The sequence below is a fragment of the Sus scrofa genome, chromosome 12, assembly GCF_000003025.6.
Source record: "Sus scrofa isolate TJ Tabasco breed Duroc chromosome 12, Sscrofa11.1, whole genome shotgun sequence".
In the NCBI taxonomy this organism is placed as follows: domain Eukaryota; kingdom Metazoa; phylum Chordata; class Mammalia; order Artiodactyla; family Suidae; genus Sus; species Sus scrofa.
In genome coordinates this window covers 59,777,115-59,792,736 of record NC_010454.4, presented here as the reverse complement: position 1 = coordinate 59,792,736, position 15,622 = coordinate 59,777,115, and the positions used below count along the sequence as shown (strand labels likewise).

Below are 15,622 nucleotides of genomic sequence, written 5' to 3'. Positions count from 1 at the left end.
ACGTCACACTAGTCTTCTTGTTTCTAGTTCGCAAGGCGTGGGCCCGCCCTAGTCAGAGACCAGCTTGGGAGGCCCGGGCATCCAGGTGCAGATGCTCCAGAGGTAGAGGGGGTGGTGGTGCAGGTGCTCCAGAGCTGGGGGGTGGGGGTGCAGGTGCAGGTGCTCCAGAGCTGGAGGTTGGGGGGTGCAGGTGCTCCAAAGCTGGAGCTGGGGGCGGGTGGAAGGGGGAAGGCAGAGCTCACAGAAGGGTGGGGGCCAGAGGTCACCAAAGCCTGGTGACTCCTGCCAGGACTTTGGAGTCTATGCTCAAGCAAAAGCCTTGCTTTCTTTCCTTTTAGGGCCGCACCTGCGCCATATGGATGTTCCCAGGCTAGGGGGTCGCATCGGAGCAGCAGCTGACAACCTACCCCACAGCTCATGGCAACGTGGCATCCTTTAAACCACTAAGCGAGGCCAGGGATCGAACCTGCCTCCTCATGGGCACTAGGTGGGTTCTTAACCTGCTGAGCCACAACAGGAGCTCGTCAAAAGGCTTTCTTTCTTGAGTCGAAAACACCAGCAGCCGATTTAGAAGCACTGCCGGCTCCCGCCTCCTCGGCAGAACGGCGTTTTTCCTCCCTTCCTGTGTCCTGCACAAGCACCTCATAGGCACTGACCTTCTTTTGCGCAGCTGCCGACCCAGTCGCTTGTCCTTAGAAGGAACAAAAACTGTCCCAGAGAGGAGCTGGCCAGGCGCATGAGGAGCTATGCCTGGCCCGGAAGTCCAGCTGCAGCCTCTCCACGAGGTGCACGGCAGGTGGGTTCTTCCCAGGGGGCAGGCAGAGGCTGGCTCGGCATCACGCCGGGGAGCCCCAAGGCACAGCCAAGACAGGGATGCGGGTGGCCAAGCATCACCCGCATCACAGTCCCCTCGGCTCCTGCGCAAACCTCAGCTCCCTCCGGCTGAACGGAGGCCTCCAGCCGCAGACAGGGCCCAGCTGCCCAGGCCCAGGACCACCAGAGAGCCTTTGGAGGGAGAACCTAAGGGGCAGTCCCGCAGCTGTCCGTCGTGCCCGGGAGGGCGCCGGCCAGAGGCAGCTGAGTGCGGGGAGCAGATGGGAGCACCCCTTGGCAGGAGTCGCCGCGGTGGGCGGATGTTAGAGCAGCAGGTGTAGGAGGACTTCCCTCTGGGCCTTTGCTCAGACGGGTCCCCCAACGCCTCGCTGGCCATTCCCTCCAGCCCCCACTCTGTGGGGACCACACTCCCCACTCCACGCCCTTCTCAATGCTGCCCCTGCAGAGGCCCCTGCAGCACAGATATTCCTGTGGGTCTCCCAAGCTGTCACCTCCAAGGGTTGGAATTTCCTGCTGCTTAAGGTGCCAGCCCGAGGCCAGACCCCTGCCTAGTCCATAGAAACTGCCAGCACTTTCAAATCCTGTGATAATCACCGCGGGATTGAATTGAATTGAAGTGTTTACTCACTCCTTAATAGGAATGCCCTCTAGGGAGCTCCCCGGTGGTCAAGTGGCTGGGACTCGGTGCTTTCACCACCGTGGCCTGGGTCTCATCACTGGTTTGGGAACGGAGATCCCACAGTCACCACTGCACACAATGGCCAAAGAAAAGAAAAGAAAAATGCTCTCTCCGTCTGAGTTTTGTCACGTGTGCTGAAAGCAGGGACGGCCTTGGCCTTTCGGAAGGATGCTGGGGAGCGGGCCGAGGCCCTGGTCCAGAAAGTGGCGGTTCCACAACCGCCCAAAGACCCGCCCTTTGCCCGGGCCCGAGCGATGCCTCCCTGCAAAAACCGCAGAGGGCCTTTTCGCTCCCTTAGTGTAGGACTCCACTGAGAGAGCGCACGGCACGAGCAAGGAAGCTGCGCGGAGAAAAACTGCAGGATTCGGTGCTACGCTGCGAACATGCGGAGTCCGCATGCGCGTCGGCGATTCAAGCAACCTGGTAGGGCTTTCGTCAAGGTCCTTTCAGTGGCACAGGATAAAAACTCATGTCAGACTGATTTTTAAAAAACCGAAATGCATTCTAAGGACACCCGAGGGATTGAGAGTCCACGGCAAGGATGCAGGACTGAATCTAGAGACGTGCGACGGCCTGCAGGTTACAAGGCGGCTGCTCTCGCACCCACCTGCCCCCGCGCCCGTATTTCCACCACGTCAGCTCTGCCCATGAGCGAGGTGCGGGCTCAGGGTCCTGCAGTGTCCCATGTGTGCTACTAGCTCAGACGCACCAGGGCTTTCTCCCACCTCCTGCTGATTCTCAGGGTAGAGAGTTTTCTGGGGGAGTTCCTGTCGTGGCTCAGCAGTAATAAACTCCACTAGTATCCATGAGGATGCGGGTTGGATCCCTGGCCCTGCTCAGTAGGTTAAGGATCTAGTGTTGCCATGAGCTGTGGTGTAGGCCGGCAGCTGTAGCTCCAACTTGAGCACTAGCCTGGGAATGTCCATATGCCGCAGATGCAGCCTTAATAAAGAGGGAAAAAAGTTTTCTTGGTAGTTCCTTGGGGGCTCAGCAGGTTAAGGATCTGGCGTTGCCATGGTAGCAGCTTGGACTGCGCTGTGGCACGGGTTTGATCCTGGGGCTGGGAACTTCCACACGTCGTGGACGTGTGGGTACGGCCAAAAAATACAAGTAGAAAAATAATTTTCTTGGGCCTGTCTGAATTAGATTAACCCTGGTCTGATCAACTGATGTGGGAGGGAGGGAGGGAGGGGGAAAGGCCACTGTGCACAAACAGGCCCCGCCCGCGTCATCAGAGCCGTGTCCACCACCCCGGGAAGCCCTCAGCTCTCAGGACCTGACCCAGACAACCAAGACCCTGTGCTCGGCTATTCAGAGGAGACCGTCCCCTCCAAATTCTTACTGAACTAGCCACAGCTCCAGAGACGTAAACTCCTAACACTTCATGAAGCTCCGCTGCGGACTGCGCCCCAAGTGGGGAAGGTTACCGAAAGCTGCTCCCGTTTCACTGCTCTGCACGGGGCCTGGCTGACACCTGTCCTTGCGGCTGCGATGAAGAGCCGACGTTGCAAAGGCACCCATCTCTCTCGTTAACATCTCTCAGTCTGCGCGACGGCAGCACCTCAGTCCAGCTGGACGTGGAACTGACTCCCGCCAGGGAGTCCGCCTTTGTCATCTTCCCATGTTATCCGCTGCACCCACAGCACCTGCAAGTTCCCCGGCCAGGGATTGAACCTGAGCTGCAGCTGCGACCACGTGAACCCACTGCGCGGGGCAGGGGATCAAACCGGCAATGCCACAGAGACGAGCGGGACCTCGAGCCCGTGGGCCGCAGTGGCCCCTGCCCGGAGCCTGGTGCTGGATGTCAGGTGACTCCCACCCCACCTGCACGTGAGGGCAGGGATCCACGTCAGAGCAGATGGGGAGTCTGGCTGCTAGTTCAGGCCAGACACTGCTCGTGTCCCACGGCGGGGGCAGGAAAGGTAACAGAGTCTGAACGTGCTGCTCCTGGCTTTTCAAGCACTGACGTCTCTAGCTCAGGAGCACGAAACAGTAGGAAGGCGTGGCCAGACCGGGTCTGCACTGAAAGCACCCATCTACCCAGCCTCGTCGTGCAGAAGTTATTCCAAAACATGCAGAGGCAGCAGGAGTCACCCAAAACCAGTTTATTCTGTGACTTTTATATTGCTTTTCTGCTGTCGAAAGACTGAAGCAAAGTGGAGTGGAGATATTTTGTGAAAAAGAACAAAAGGAGTTAATTATGGCATATGCATCTCACATCAGCTCAGGTCTATGCCATTCGCTCCAAACACGAGCCTGAGTCCAGGAGCGGCTCACGTTCTGGGTTTTTGTAAAGCGAATGGAAACAGGTGGAAGATGGACGCGTCTCAGTAGGAGAGCCACGCAGGCCCTGAACGCAGAAAGGTGACACGATTTTAAATATAATTCATATATATATATATATATTTTAAAATCAAACACAATTAAATAGAATATGGTTTAAGTACATGAATACTTGGCTTTAGAAGAATAACAGAGGTGGTACACAGTACCCAAAACTCACACACAGCCTTTCTGCTTCTTCTGTTGATGAAACAGCGCGCCTCCGTACAATCAAATGTTGCAGTGGGATAAATTCTCTATTCATTCAAGACTTTCTCAAGGACAGGGGTGATTGATAATTATATATTTATAGGTACGTTTTTTGCAAAGTCTGAGCAGAAGCGGTAACACCGAAGGGAACGGCCTTTCCCGGACAGTCCGTGAGGCGAGGCCAGGCTGGCACGCCCGCCGGGGGAGTGTGCTGGCCGACGGGGCGGCCCTGCTGACGTGGGCGGAGGTGCAGCGGGGCCTCGCTGCCCCAGAGGCCGGAGGGGAAAGGCCACAAACCACACGCCCCCCAGCGCACAGCAAGGGGGAGGGCAGTCAGAGCCGAGGGCGGGGGGCCCGCCTTCCAAAACGTGTACAACCTGGGCATAAACACTGTGTTCAGGGAACCACAGGGGAAACTGGAGTGCTGGCCGCCGTCACCTCCTGGCCATGTGTGCTCTGGAGGACAGTGAAGGAGCTGGAGCACAGGACCCCGGAGGGGCACGTCCTGACACGCAGAGGACAGGAGCTTCGCCCTGTTGGCAGCGGGGCAGAGCTGGTTCAGGGACACTGCCGCTCAGGGGCGAAGGAAATGAAAACCGTGCACTGTCACCAGAGGGAAGGACAATGCCACCAAGATGGACCTGTGACCGTGACCCGTCAGCTTCCTTCCAAGGGAGCGCCGCCGTGCAGGAAGACAGGCCAGGAGCCGTCGCCGGTTCCTCAGAGGCAAAACCACCTGGCGTGCCGCCCCGCGTGGCTCTCGGAGGGGCTGGCTCACCTGTCTGGTTAGGAGACAGCGAGGCCCCTCGGGCACCCGCCCGGTGAGGCTGCTGGGGGTGGGTCGCTGGTACCGGGTGGGCACCGCTACCGGCTCTGCGCTCCCGCCTCCCACCGCGTGTCCCTGTCTATCCAGCGGACGCGCAAAGCTCGCCCACGGACGGTGAGGACGACCCCTCTGGCCGTGTAAACACCACTGTGCCTCCGTGCCGCTCACTGGGGCCACCGAGTGCAGCAGACGCGCCCACAGAGCGCCCCGTGGACGGTGGGCGTCCGGGACTGTCTGCCAGTCTTTCCTGGGAACAGCAGTGACTCATCAGTGGGAAGGAGAGTACAGGGCCCTGCTCGCGTCGGCTGTGCAGACGAACCCAACCCAAGGAAAAAGTTCTCTCGCTTTCCAAAAGCAGACTTCCTTTATCTCAAGTCTGGAGTCACAGCTGAAAAGACAAAGGAAAGGCAAAGGTAAACCCAGCTCTGTGCCCAGGGACAGGTTCCGTTACGGACGAGGGAGGCAGGGCGCCAACCCAGAGCGCACCTGCTGCCCCGCAGGGCGGCCGGCAGCCGCCACGCTCCGGGGCCGGGGGCCCTGGGTCCTCGCCAGCCACGGCGGCCTGCCCGGAGGGGCCACGGCACGGTCAGGGCCCAGGCGGGTCAGTCTCTGCGGTTCGGGCGCAGACGTGAGAACGAAACCCCTACTTTCTGACGGACAGCTGTTTGCAGGAACGCGCTCTAAAGCACACGCGGTGGGGAGGCAGAGCCGCCACAGCAGGTTCCCTAGGGTGCTCTCTCCGCGACAGGAGCCAGTCCTCACAAGGCAACGACCTCGAGGCGGACAGAGCCCTGACACGGAGCCTCCCGGCGCAGGGAGGACACGGGCCTTGGCGTTTGTGAGATGGGACACATGCTCACAGAGTAACTCGTAACACTGAGAGCTCGTCCACCCTAAACGCCCACGCAGTTCTACAGACGAACAGAGGGCAGGGGATCAAAGCGGGGAGGCATCAGCAGGGGCCAAAGAGGGGCTGGGAGCTCCCATCGTGGTGCAGTGGTTGACGACTCCGGCTAGGAACCATGAGGTTGCGGGTTCGATTCCTGGCCTCGCTCAGTGGGTTCAGGATCCGGCGTTGCCGTGAGCTGTGGGGTAGGTTGCAGACGTAGTAGCTAGGATCTGGCGTTGCTGTGGCTGTGGTGTAGGCCGGCAGCTGTAGCTCTGATTAGACCCCTAGCCTGGGAACCTCCATATGCCTTGGGAGTGGGCCTAAAAAAGAAAAGCAAAACATAAAATAAAATAAAATAAAGAGCCGCTGGGGATTCCTTTGTGGATGTAGGACTCCCCACCTTCACATCATCACGGAATTCCCCTCGTGGCTCAGCGGGTTAAGAACCCAACTAGCATCCATGAGGATGTGGGTTTGATCCCTGGTCTCACTCAGTGGGTTAAGGATCCAGCGCTGGTGTAGCTGGGACCCCTAGCCTGGGAACTTCCATATGCCACAGGTGTGGCCCTAAAAAGAAAGAAAAAAAAAAAAAAAAAAAGGGAAAAGAGGAAAAAAAAAAAGAATTAAAGGGGATTTCATGAGATTCTCTTGTCCAATTTCTCTGATCTATGCTGAGGAAATGAAGGGACCAGAGAAAAGTGACTTGCAAGAGGTCACAGATACTGCCAGGCTAGTGCTTCTCCACACCAGCCCCCTGCTGACCCCACAGGGCAGGCAGGACCACCATGCTGCCGGCCCAGGAGAAGGCCCAGCAGAGTTATAAGCAAAAGAGAGCAAAACCGACCCACACATCCTGGAAATGAAAGCACATGGTCAGAAAACTTGCGCACACCCTCCAAAGTCATCGCTGAAAGCACGTCCACACGGTCGCAACCGCCACCGCCCCATGCACCTTTATCTCGCTCTTCACAATTTGAGGATAAACACAGGCCGAAACATCACCCTCACATGGAGAAGAGAGTGGAGACTGTACAAGTGAACAGAGCTCTGGTGTGAGTCAGCTCAGCAACAAGCTCAAAATTAAACCAAGCACGGTGATGACAGCTCTCAGAGTAAAAAGGAGGCTGCAATGCTGGCAAGGAAGGGGTGGCACTGGACCCACATCCGAACCCACCCCTCCCAGCTCTGGCAGGTCGCACGGACGCCATCTGAGCACAGCCGCCACCTCGGAGGACAGAGGCGGCGGTGGACGCCGGCTCGGGGCCTGAGCAGGCGTTCTCCCATCACCTCACGCCAGTCTGTGCATCAGCGCAACTCAGATAAAGTAAGACTGGGGCAGGAACTGGGGGTCTCTGCCCGAAGACAAGACTCGGGGGAGTGAGGGGCTGCCTCCAGCCTGCTGGCTCCTCGCGTGGCTCTCGTGGGCAAGGCCAGAGCCAGCTGGTGGAGCTCCAGCTTCGGGCTGCAGCATGAAGTGACAGCACGAGGCGGAGCAGGGACAGCTTCCGAAGGACTGCTGCTGGCCTCCGGCAAAGACTGCAGACCGGCCTCACCCACGCAGGCCATGACTTCCTAGAGCAGCGCTAAACCGAGACTCTCGCTGCACGGGAGGGAGGAGGGAAGGGCAACAACAGAAGGGGCAGCTGGTGAGAGCTCAGGACGCAGCAGACCCAAAAATACGACAGTCCCTCTTCCCCGTGTTATGTCCTTCTTGCTGCCTTCTCTGGGCTTAATTTACTCATTTTCTCGTTTTTTGAGACGGAAGACTGTGACTTTTCCTCTCGTCTAATATAAACATGTAACGCTTTCCGTTGCCTTGAAGCACCGTGTTGGCAGTATCCCACCAACACCGTCGTCCTCAGTAAAGCGGGGGACCCGGTGGTTCAAGTACCCCTGCAGACGCCAGGGTCTGGGGACGCTCAGGTCCCTTACATAAAATGGCAAAGTATCTGCACAGAACCTATACACATTAAAAAAAACTGAAATGTGGATTTATAACCGTGTTGGTTTCACATAGCTATGTATATACAGCACAGTGATCCAGTCATATATATATATTTTCTTTTTCAGAGTCTTCTCCCTTACAAAAGGTTATTACAAAATATTCATTAAAGTTCCTGTGCTATCGTCCTGTGCTTTTTTGGTTTGTTTTTCAGCCACTCCAAGCTGTGGCAATGCTGGATCCTTAACCCACTGTGCCGGGCCAGGGATCGAACCTGCCTCCCAGTGCTCCAGAGATGCCGCTGATCCTGCTGCAGCACAGTGGGAACTCCTTTTGAGGACTTTTTGATGAACTGAGCTTTTTAACATCGGAAATGTTTTTCTTTGTGCCTGGTGATGTTTCTTGTTTGGAAATTTACACTTACTTGTAGTAATACAGCCATTCTACCTTACTTTTTTTTTTTTTTTTTTTTTTTTGTCTTTTTGTCTTTTAGGGCTGCACCAGCAGCACATGGAGGTTCCCAGGCTAGGGGTCGAATCAGAGCTGCAGCCTCCAGCCTATGCCACGGCCACAGCAACGTGGGATCTGAGCCACGTCTGTGACCTACACCACCACTCACGGCAACGCTGGATCCTTAACCCACTGAGTGAGGCCAGGGATTGAACCTCATCCTCATGGATGCTAGTTGGGTTCATTAACCACTGAGTGACGACGGAAACTCCAATTTAAAAAATTTGTGTCTTTTGTTTTTTTAGGGCCGCGCCTGCAGCACATGGAGGTTCTCAGGCTAGAGGTCCAATCGAAGCTACGGCTGCTGGCCACAGGCACAGCAACACCAGATCCACAGGTCATGGCAAGGCCAGATCCTTAACCCACTGAGCGAGGCCAGGGATCAAACCCATAACCTCACGGTTCCTAGTCAGATTCATTTCCGCTGCGCCACGACAGGAGCTCTATTCTAGCTTACTTTTGATCGTGTTTGCATGCTGTAACTTTTCTGTGCTTTTACTTCTAATCTATGCCTTCATATTTAAAGTGGCCTCTCACAGGCAGCACATAATTGGGGTCTGCCTTACTGCCCACTCTGACAATACCTGGGTTCCACCTAGACGATTCAGACTATTTACATTTAATGTAACCGCTAACACACTTCGGTTTCAATCTACCGCCTTGCTTCTACGTGCCCCCATGATTCCTTCTTCCCTTTCCCCTAACTCCCCTGGGTTCTTCTTCTTTTTTTTTTTTTTTTTTTTTTTGTCTTTTTTTTTGCTATTTCTTTGGGCCACTCCCGCGGCATATGGAGGTTCCCAGGCTAGGGGTCCAGTCGGAGCTGTAGCCACCGGCCTACGCCAGAGCCACAGCAACGCGGGATCCGAGCCGAATCTGCAACCTACACCACAGCTCACGGCAACACCGGATCGTTAACCCACTGAGCAAGGGCAGGGACCGAACCCGCAACCTCATGGTTCCTAGTCGGATTCGTTAACCACTGCGCCACGACGGGAACCTCCCCGGGTTCTTCTGTGTTCAGTATTTTTAGGGTTTTGTTTCTATAGATTGTGTTTCTTCCTGGTTATGGGTGAAGTTTTTCTGCTTCCTTGCATGCCTGATAACTTTTGACTGAATGTCAGACATTGTATTTTTACACTGCTGAATGCCAAAATTTGTTGTGTTCTGTTAAAGACAGTTGGTTTTCGTTCTGGCATGCAGTTGTCACTTAGAGAGCTGTTTGACTCCTTCAAAAATTGCTTTTAAGGAGTTCCCGTTGTGGCCCAGTGGAAAAGAATTCGACTAGGAACCATGAGGTTGTGGGTTCGATCCCTGGCCTCAGGATCCAGTGTGGCCGTGAGCTGTGGTGTAGGTCGCAGAGGAGGCCCAGATCTGACGTTGCTGTGACTGCGGTGGAGGCCGGCAGCTGCAGCTCCGATTGGACCCCTAGCCTGGGAACCTCCATGTGCCAGGGGTGCGGCCCTAAAAAGACAAAAACAAAACTGCTTTTGCTTTAGGGCTAACTTACCTTCAGTACTGAGGCGCAATGTTCCGGAGGACACTACCCAACGCCCCGTGCATCAGAAAATCTGTCCACACTGGCCAGCAGGACCGTGATTCCCAGCCCCCGGTTCCGGGAACTGTTCAGCTTAGGAATTTCTGGTACTTCTTTCCCTGGCGATGGGCGTTTTCACCCACCATGTGTGCAGATCAGTATCTGGCCAAGGATTTGAAAAGACCTCTCTAAGTACGTCTGGTCCTCCCTTTCTGTGCAGGTGTTTCATTTCTGGTATCCCGTCCTGTGACTTCTAGTCACCGTGGAGTCTCCTGACTTCAGTTTCTGACTCCTCACCTGAGCAGGACTAGGAACTCGCTAGGACTTCCTCTCCCTGCCCTTTGGAACCTGCCTCTGGCAAGCGAACTGGGGGTCATCTCAACGCTGCCGTGCTTTCAAGGCCACAGACAGCGCCCTCCTGCCTGCTGTCTAATATTTGGTGACAGCTGCTCACAACGAGAGGGCAGTGCCTGCAGCAGTTCCATCCCTCTCATGAGTCCTACGTGTGGAAGCGAATTCCCTCAGGTCTGCAGAGGCCGCGCACGCGCGCGGGAAAGCGCCCCCTCACCTTGGCAGAGGTCTCCCCCGGCTGCGCACACTGGGCCTGCTGCATGACGTCACTGACGATCATTTTCGCAATCTTCCAGGCCAGCTCTTCTTGGGCCTAAAAAGGTCATTGAACTGCTGTAATGGTTATTCCCCAGAAGAGGCAACAGACAGCATCAGGGCTCGAGACACGCTGGCACCTGCCCAGTACCTGCACTCATGTGGAGAGAGGCGCGCCCCCGGGGTTGGGGAGGCCCTGCTTTCCCCCGTCTCCCAGGGCCAGCCGCCAGCCACCCAGCACCCCCACCATCTGCAGGTCAGGCGGCCGGAGCGCAGCATTTGCCCCTTCCACTCGCATCTTCCAAGGAGCTTGTGAGCTATTCAAAATCGCAAGCCTCTCCTTCCGAAAGGAGAACTGACAGCGAGGAGGGAAACGTGTGCGCTTCCGTTTCGACGCCCAGCAGGGGACGCGTGACCGCACGGCTCGTTCTCCGTGGCCAGAGTCTCTGGGGCAGCGGTCAGACGCCAGCAGGGGCCCAGGCCGAGGGGCCGCCCAGCCGAGGCAGCAGCGACACAGGCGCCGCGCCACTCCGGCAAGGGACTCGAGGAGGAGACCCTGACCCGCACTCAAAGCCCCCTTGAGAAGCGGAACCTCTCCACACTGACAGACAGTCCCACTCACCTCGTCACTATTTCCTTGCACCCATTTCTTCATAGCTTGTGAGAACATGGACCCTAGTAAACAAAACCAGAGTTGAATGTGGGCCTCACGCAGGATTTTACAGTTAAAAGCACACTCTTGTTTAAAAGCTACTTCCCAGACAGATTTTTTGCCTCCCTCACCCCCAAGTTAAGGAATGTCACCTTTAATAAAAACGGGTTATCCCGTCTCCATGAGAGAGGGCTGAACTTGCAAATATCATGGTTTGAAAACTTTCTCTTTTGTCTTTTTAGGGCCTCACTTGCAGCACATGGAGGTTCCCAGGCTGGGGGTCAGGTCAGAGCTACAGCCGCCGGCCTCCGCCGCAGCCACAGCCACGCCAGATCCAAGCCGGGCCTGTGACCTACACCGCAGCTCACGGCAACGCTGGGTCCTTAACCCGAGGAGCGAGGAGGCCAGGAACCACACCTATGTCCTCACGGCTACTAGTCGGGTTCATCAACCTGGTCTGAAAACTGAAAGCTGTCGGGCCTTCTCCCTCCTCACTGAAACAAAGGACCATCCGGTGTTAGAGGCGCAGCACGATCGGGACTTGGTCCTGGGGTGGGAGCCCAGCAGCGCCTCAGGGGAGTAACACCACCCTCTTTTCCACACACCGAAGTCTTCCAGACGCTCCTACGCCCCAGGGCTTCCGACGCAGAGGCGGCTGCCTGGCGCTGCACCTCCGGTCTGGGCCAATCGTCGCCACACTCCGGATTCCAGGAGGGCACCAGCTGATCGGCGCCTGCACTCGAGACGCCGAGGAGCCAGCAAGGATGGAGACCCGCCTCTGTTTCCCCGGATCAGATACCCAGCTTATCCTCTCACTGAATCCAAACAGCCTCACGTCCTAACTCTGCCTTAAACCAAGTGGTCGGCAGATGATTTCTCAGGCGAGGCCCCGATTGGCTCAATGACTGGGGAAGAAGTGCCCGTTCCAGCGTGCCACCCAACTCCAGCCTCCACGAGAAACACAAAACCTGGATCCTTTTAATAACTTTTATTATGAGCTACAAGTGTGAATCTTGTGGTTAAACTCCATGGTCCAGCAGAGTCAGCACGGCCCCAAGTCCCAAGCGGCTGCTGTGCTCCCCGGTGCGCTGCTCGCTCCTGCAGCTCACCGGCAGCGTCCCCCTGGGGACCGTCTCCCTCTTGTCAGCGCTCTCCTGTCCTCCTCGGGCCTCCGCCTCCAACAAGGAGCTCGCCCAGGACCCCTCCGGCCCTTTCCCTCTGGGGGGCTCAGCCCCTCCTGCGGCTTTAACATCCTTCGAAATGCAAACCAGTCCAACCCTGGACCTTGGGTGTCAACCCCGTAGGTACACTGTCCTAAGACCCCTCAAACTTAACTCCGTTCCTCTCCCAGCTCTTCTTTTTCTTACAGCCTGCAGCTCAGTGACTGACCTACTCTCTCTCAGAGGCCAGCACTCTTCCCAGCTCGAGAACCCACGGTAACCCGCCCAGCTGCCTGCCTCACTTGCTCTCCAGAGGAACGCTGTCACCAAGCTCCACCCCGGCCGCTGTCTCCCGGATCCCCTTGCAAGTCTTATACATCTGACCTTCCTTCTAATCCTGCGACCACCACCTGCCCTTGGGCCCTCTTCTTCTAGCTGCATTACTAGTAAACCCTGCTACCTGACTGGCCTCTGACAGCAGTCTCTTCCCAACTCCAATTCACTCCCAGACTAAAGCCAAAGAAAAGGCATCTCGTTGAACTCCGCTTAGAAATCCTTGGCGCTCAAAGGACAGCGACGCAGGGTTCTTGAGGGACGAGCAGGCGTTCCCCGCACAAGCCTGCTCACATCTCCTGCGGTGGCATCGGGCCCAGGGGCTGCCGCTACGGGACCACATCTCACAACATCCTTTGCAATTTCTTCCTGTTACGCCTTCTCCTAGATGAGTTCAAGGTAGCTTTAAAATTGCCTTGCTTGCCCTGAAAGCAAAGTTCTCATGTTTCCAGAACATTCTGAGATGTACCCGCCTCCAAACTCAGCCCTTTCCTTGTGCTCTCGCATCAGTTTTAAAATTCACAACAAATACATTCTTTTCAGCTGCCCCAGTGGAGGAAGCAGAGCCGCACTGCAGACGACACACCAAAGCCCCGGGGCTGCTGTCAACCTGCTCTGTGGTCCCCAGGGAGTCACAGCTTCCCTGACCCTGGACTGCTGCGCGGGGAGAACTGCTGGACTGTCGGAGAACTCCCACTCTGAATTTACATCTGACCCCCAAAGGAGATTATTCATCAACACAGGGTGGTGTGACTCAGATAAGACATGCATTAAAAAAACAAGAAAAACTAACGGGACTGCAGTTCTCCTAAGCTCAAGAGGAAGACTGGCACAGCTCCTAATTTTAAACACACTTAGCAAAATGGAGCGTTTACTTCTTATGAAAGTATCTTTTACTCTAGACAACACTGTCAATCCAATCACAATGAAAAATTTCTACACGTTATGTGAATGGGTCCACATTAGTTTCCAAAATCTTCCCATTCACAGCAAAGGAAACCATATAAAAACAAAAAGACAACTTCCGGAATGGGGAGAAGATAGTTTCACACCATGCAACTGACAAGGGTTGAGTCTCTAAAATATACAAGTAACTTAGTAACAGCTCAATAGCAAAAAAGCTAACAACCCCGTTGAAAAATGGGCAAAAGACCTGAAAAGACATTTCTCCAGGAAGATATACAGATGGGCAACGGGCACATGGGAGAACGCTCAACACCACTAATTACTAGAGAAATGCAAATCAAAACTACCACGAGATACCACCTCACACCAGTCAGAATGGCCATCATTAATGAGTCCACAAATAACAAATGCTGGAGAAGGTGTGGAGAAAAGGGAACCCTCCTGCACTGTTGGTGGGAATGTAAACTGGTACAACCACTATGGAGAACACTATGGAGGTACCTCAGAAATATATATATGGAACTCCCAGCAGTCTCACTCTTGGGCATATATCTGACAAACTTTCCTTAAAAGAGACACATGCACCTGCATGTTCACTGCAGCTCTATTCACAACAGCCAAGACATGGAAACAACCCAAATGTCCATCAACAGATGACTAGATTAGGAAGATGTGGTATATATACACAATGGAATACTACTCAGCCATAAAAAAGAACAAAATAATGCCATTTGCAGCAACGTGGATGCAACTAGAGATCCTCATACTGAGTGAAGTCAGAAAGAGAAAGCCAAATACCATGTGATATCACTTCTATCTGGAATTTGATAAATGGCACAAATGAACCTTTCCACAGAAAAGAAAATCATGGAATTGGAGAATAGACTTGTGGCTGCCAAGGGGCAGGGGGTGGGATGGACTGGGAATTTGGGGTTAAGAGATGTAAACTATTGCCTTTGGAGTGGATAAGCAATGAGATCCTGCTGTATAGCACTGACTATATCTAGTCACTTATGATGGAGCATGGTAATTTGAGAAAAACAATGTACACACGTATGTGTGACTGGGTCACCTTGCTGTACAGTGAAAGGTGACAGAACACTGTAAACCAGCTATAATGGAAAAAAATAAAAATCACTGAAACAAAATCTTCCTGTAAAACAATCCTTTGGAAGCTGAAATCAGTCACAAAGAACGTACCTGTCGGAGTTCCCGTCGTGGCACAGTGGTTAACGAATCTAACTAGGAACCATGAGGTTTCAGGTTAGATCCCTGGCCTTGCTCAGCAGGTTAAGGATCTGGTGTTGCAGGTTGCAGATGTGGCTCGGATCCCGCGTTGCTGTGGCGTAGGCTGGTGCCTATGGCTCCAATTCGACCCCTAGCCTGGGAACCTCCATTTGCCGAGGGAGCGGCCCTAGAAAAGGCAAAAAGACAAAAAAAAAAAAAAAAAGAATGTACCTGTTAACTGTGTTTAACTCTTGGAATTAACCAAGTGCTATTAGCTGATTAAATAAGGGATCTGAATTTCAACCTATTAATGTTTTCCACACATATTTCATCATAACTTACAGCCATTTAGAGGACATTTAACAAATAAAAGGTCTCAAGATAAACCTCAAGTCGAACCTGGACTGGGTGCATTTTGTTTCTGAATAAAGAGGTAAGGACAGCCCTTCCTGCAGAAGCACCGTGTCAGCGGGAAAGCAGGTTGGCTAACGTGCGATTAGAGAGAGTGCCTGTGCGGAGACTCCATCAGAAGCCCTTGTACCCACTCGTGACGATAAAACAAGGTCAAAGGTACGGCAGTTACTGTCAGATAAGCAATTTCAATCTTTTTTTTTTTTACACACACCACCCCCGAATTAAGCAATTTACATCTTAAGTGACCCATCCGGCAGAGCCACGACCAAGGGCAGCAGAGGCTGGAAAGAGCACGTAGAAGCCCACAGACCTTTAGATTTCTTGACGTCAGGTTCAGGCTCCGACTCTCGGATGAACTGCCCCAAGTCACTCACTCTTCCAAAAGTCATCTTCCTAAATAAATACGAAAAGAATAGAATTTCTGAAAATCAATTTTAAATAAAGAAGAAAAAAGTCGGGGAGTTCCTGTGGTGGCACAGTGGTTAATGAATCTGACTAGGAACCATGAGGTTGCCGGTTCGATCCCTGGCCTTGCTCAGTGGGTTAAGGATCCGGTGTTGCCGTGAGCTGTGGTGTGG

General features: G+C 54.2%; 1 protein-coding gene across 1 annotated transcript in view; it reads right to left on the bottom strand.

Annotated features, from left to right (window-relative positions):
* AKAP10 (A-kinase anchoring protein 10) overlaps window positions 10,315-15,622 on the bottom strand; it is a gene marked incomplete at its 3' end in the record, with an annotated part of 50,106 nt that continues 44,798 nt past the window's right edge. The window contains 3 exon segments of the mRNA NM_214138.1: window positions 10,315-10,410; window positions 10,975-11,027; window positions 15,355-15,437. Coding sequence (NP_999303.1) covers window positions 10,315-10,410; window positions 10,975-11,027; window positions 15,355-15,437 — 232 coding nt within the window.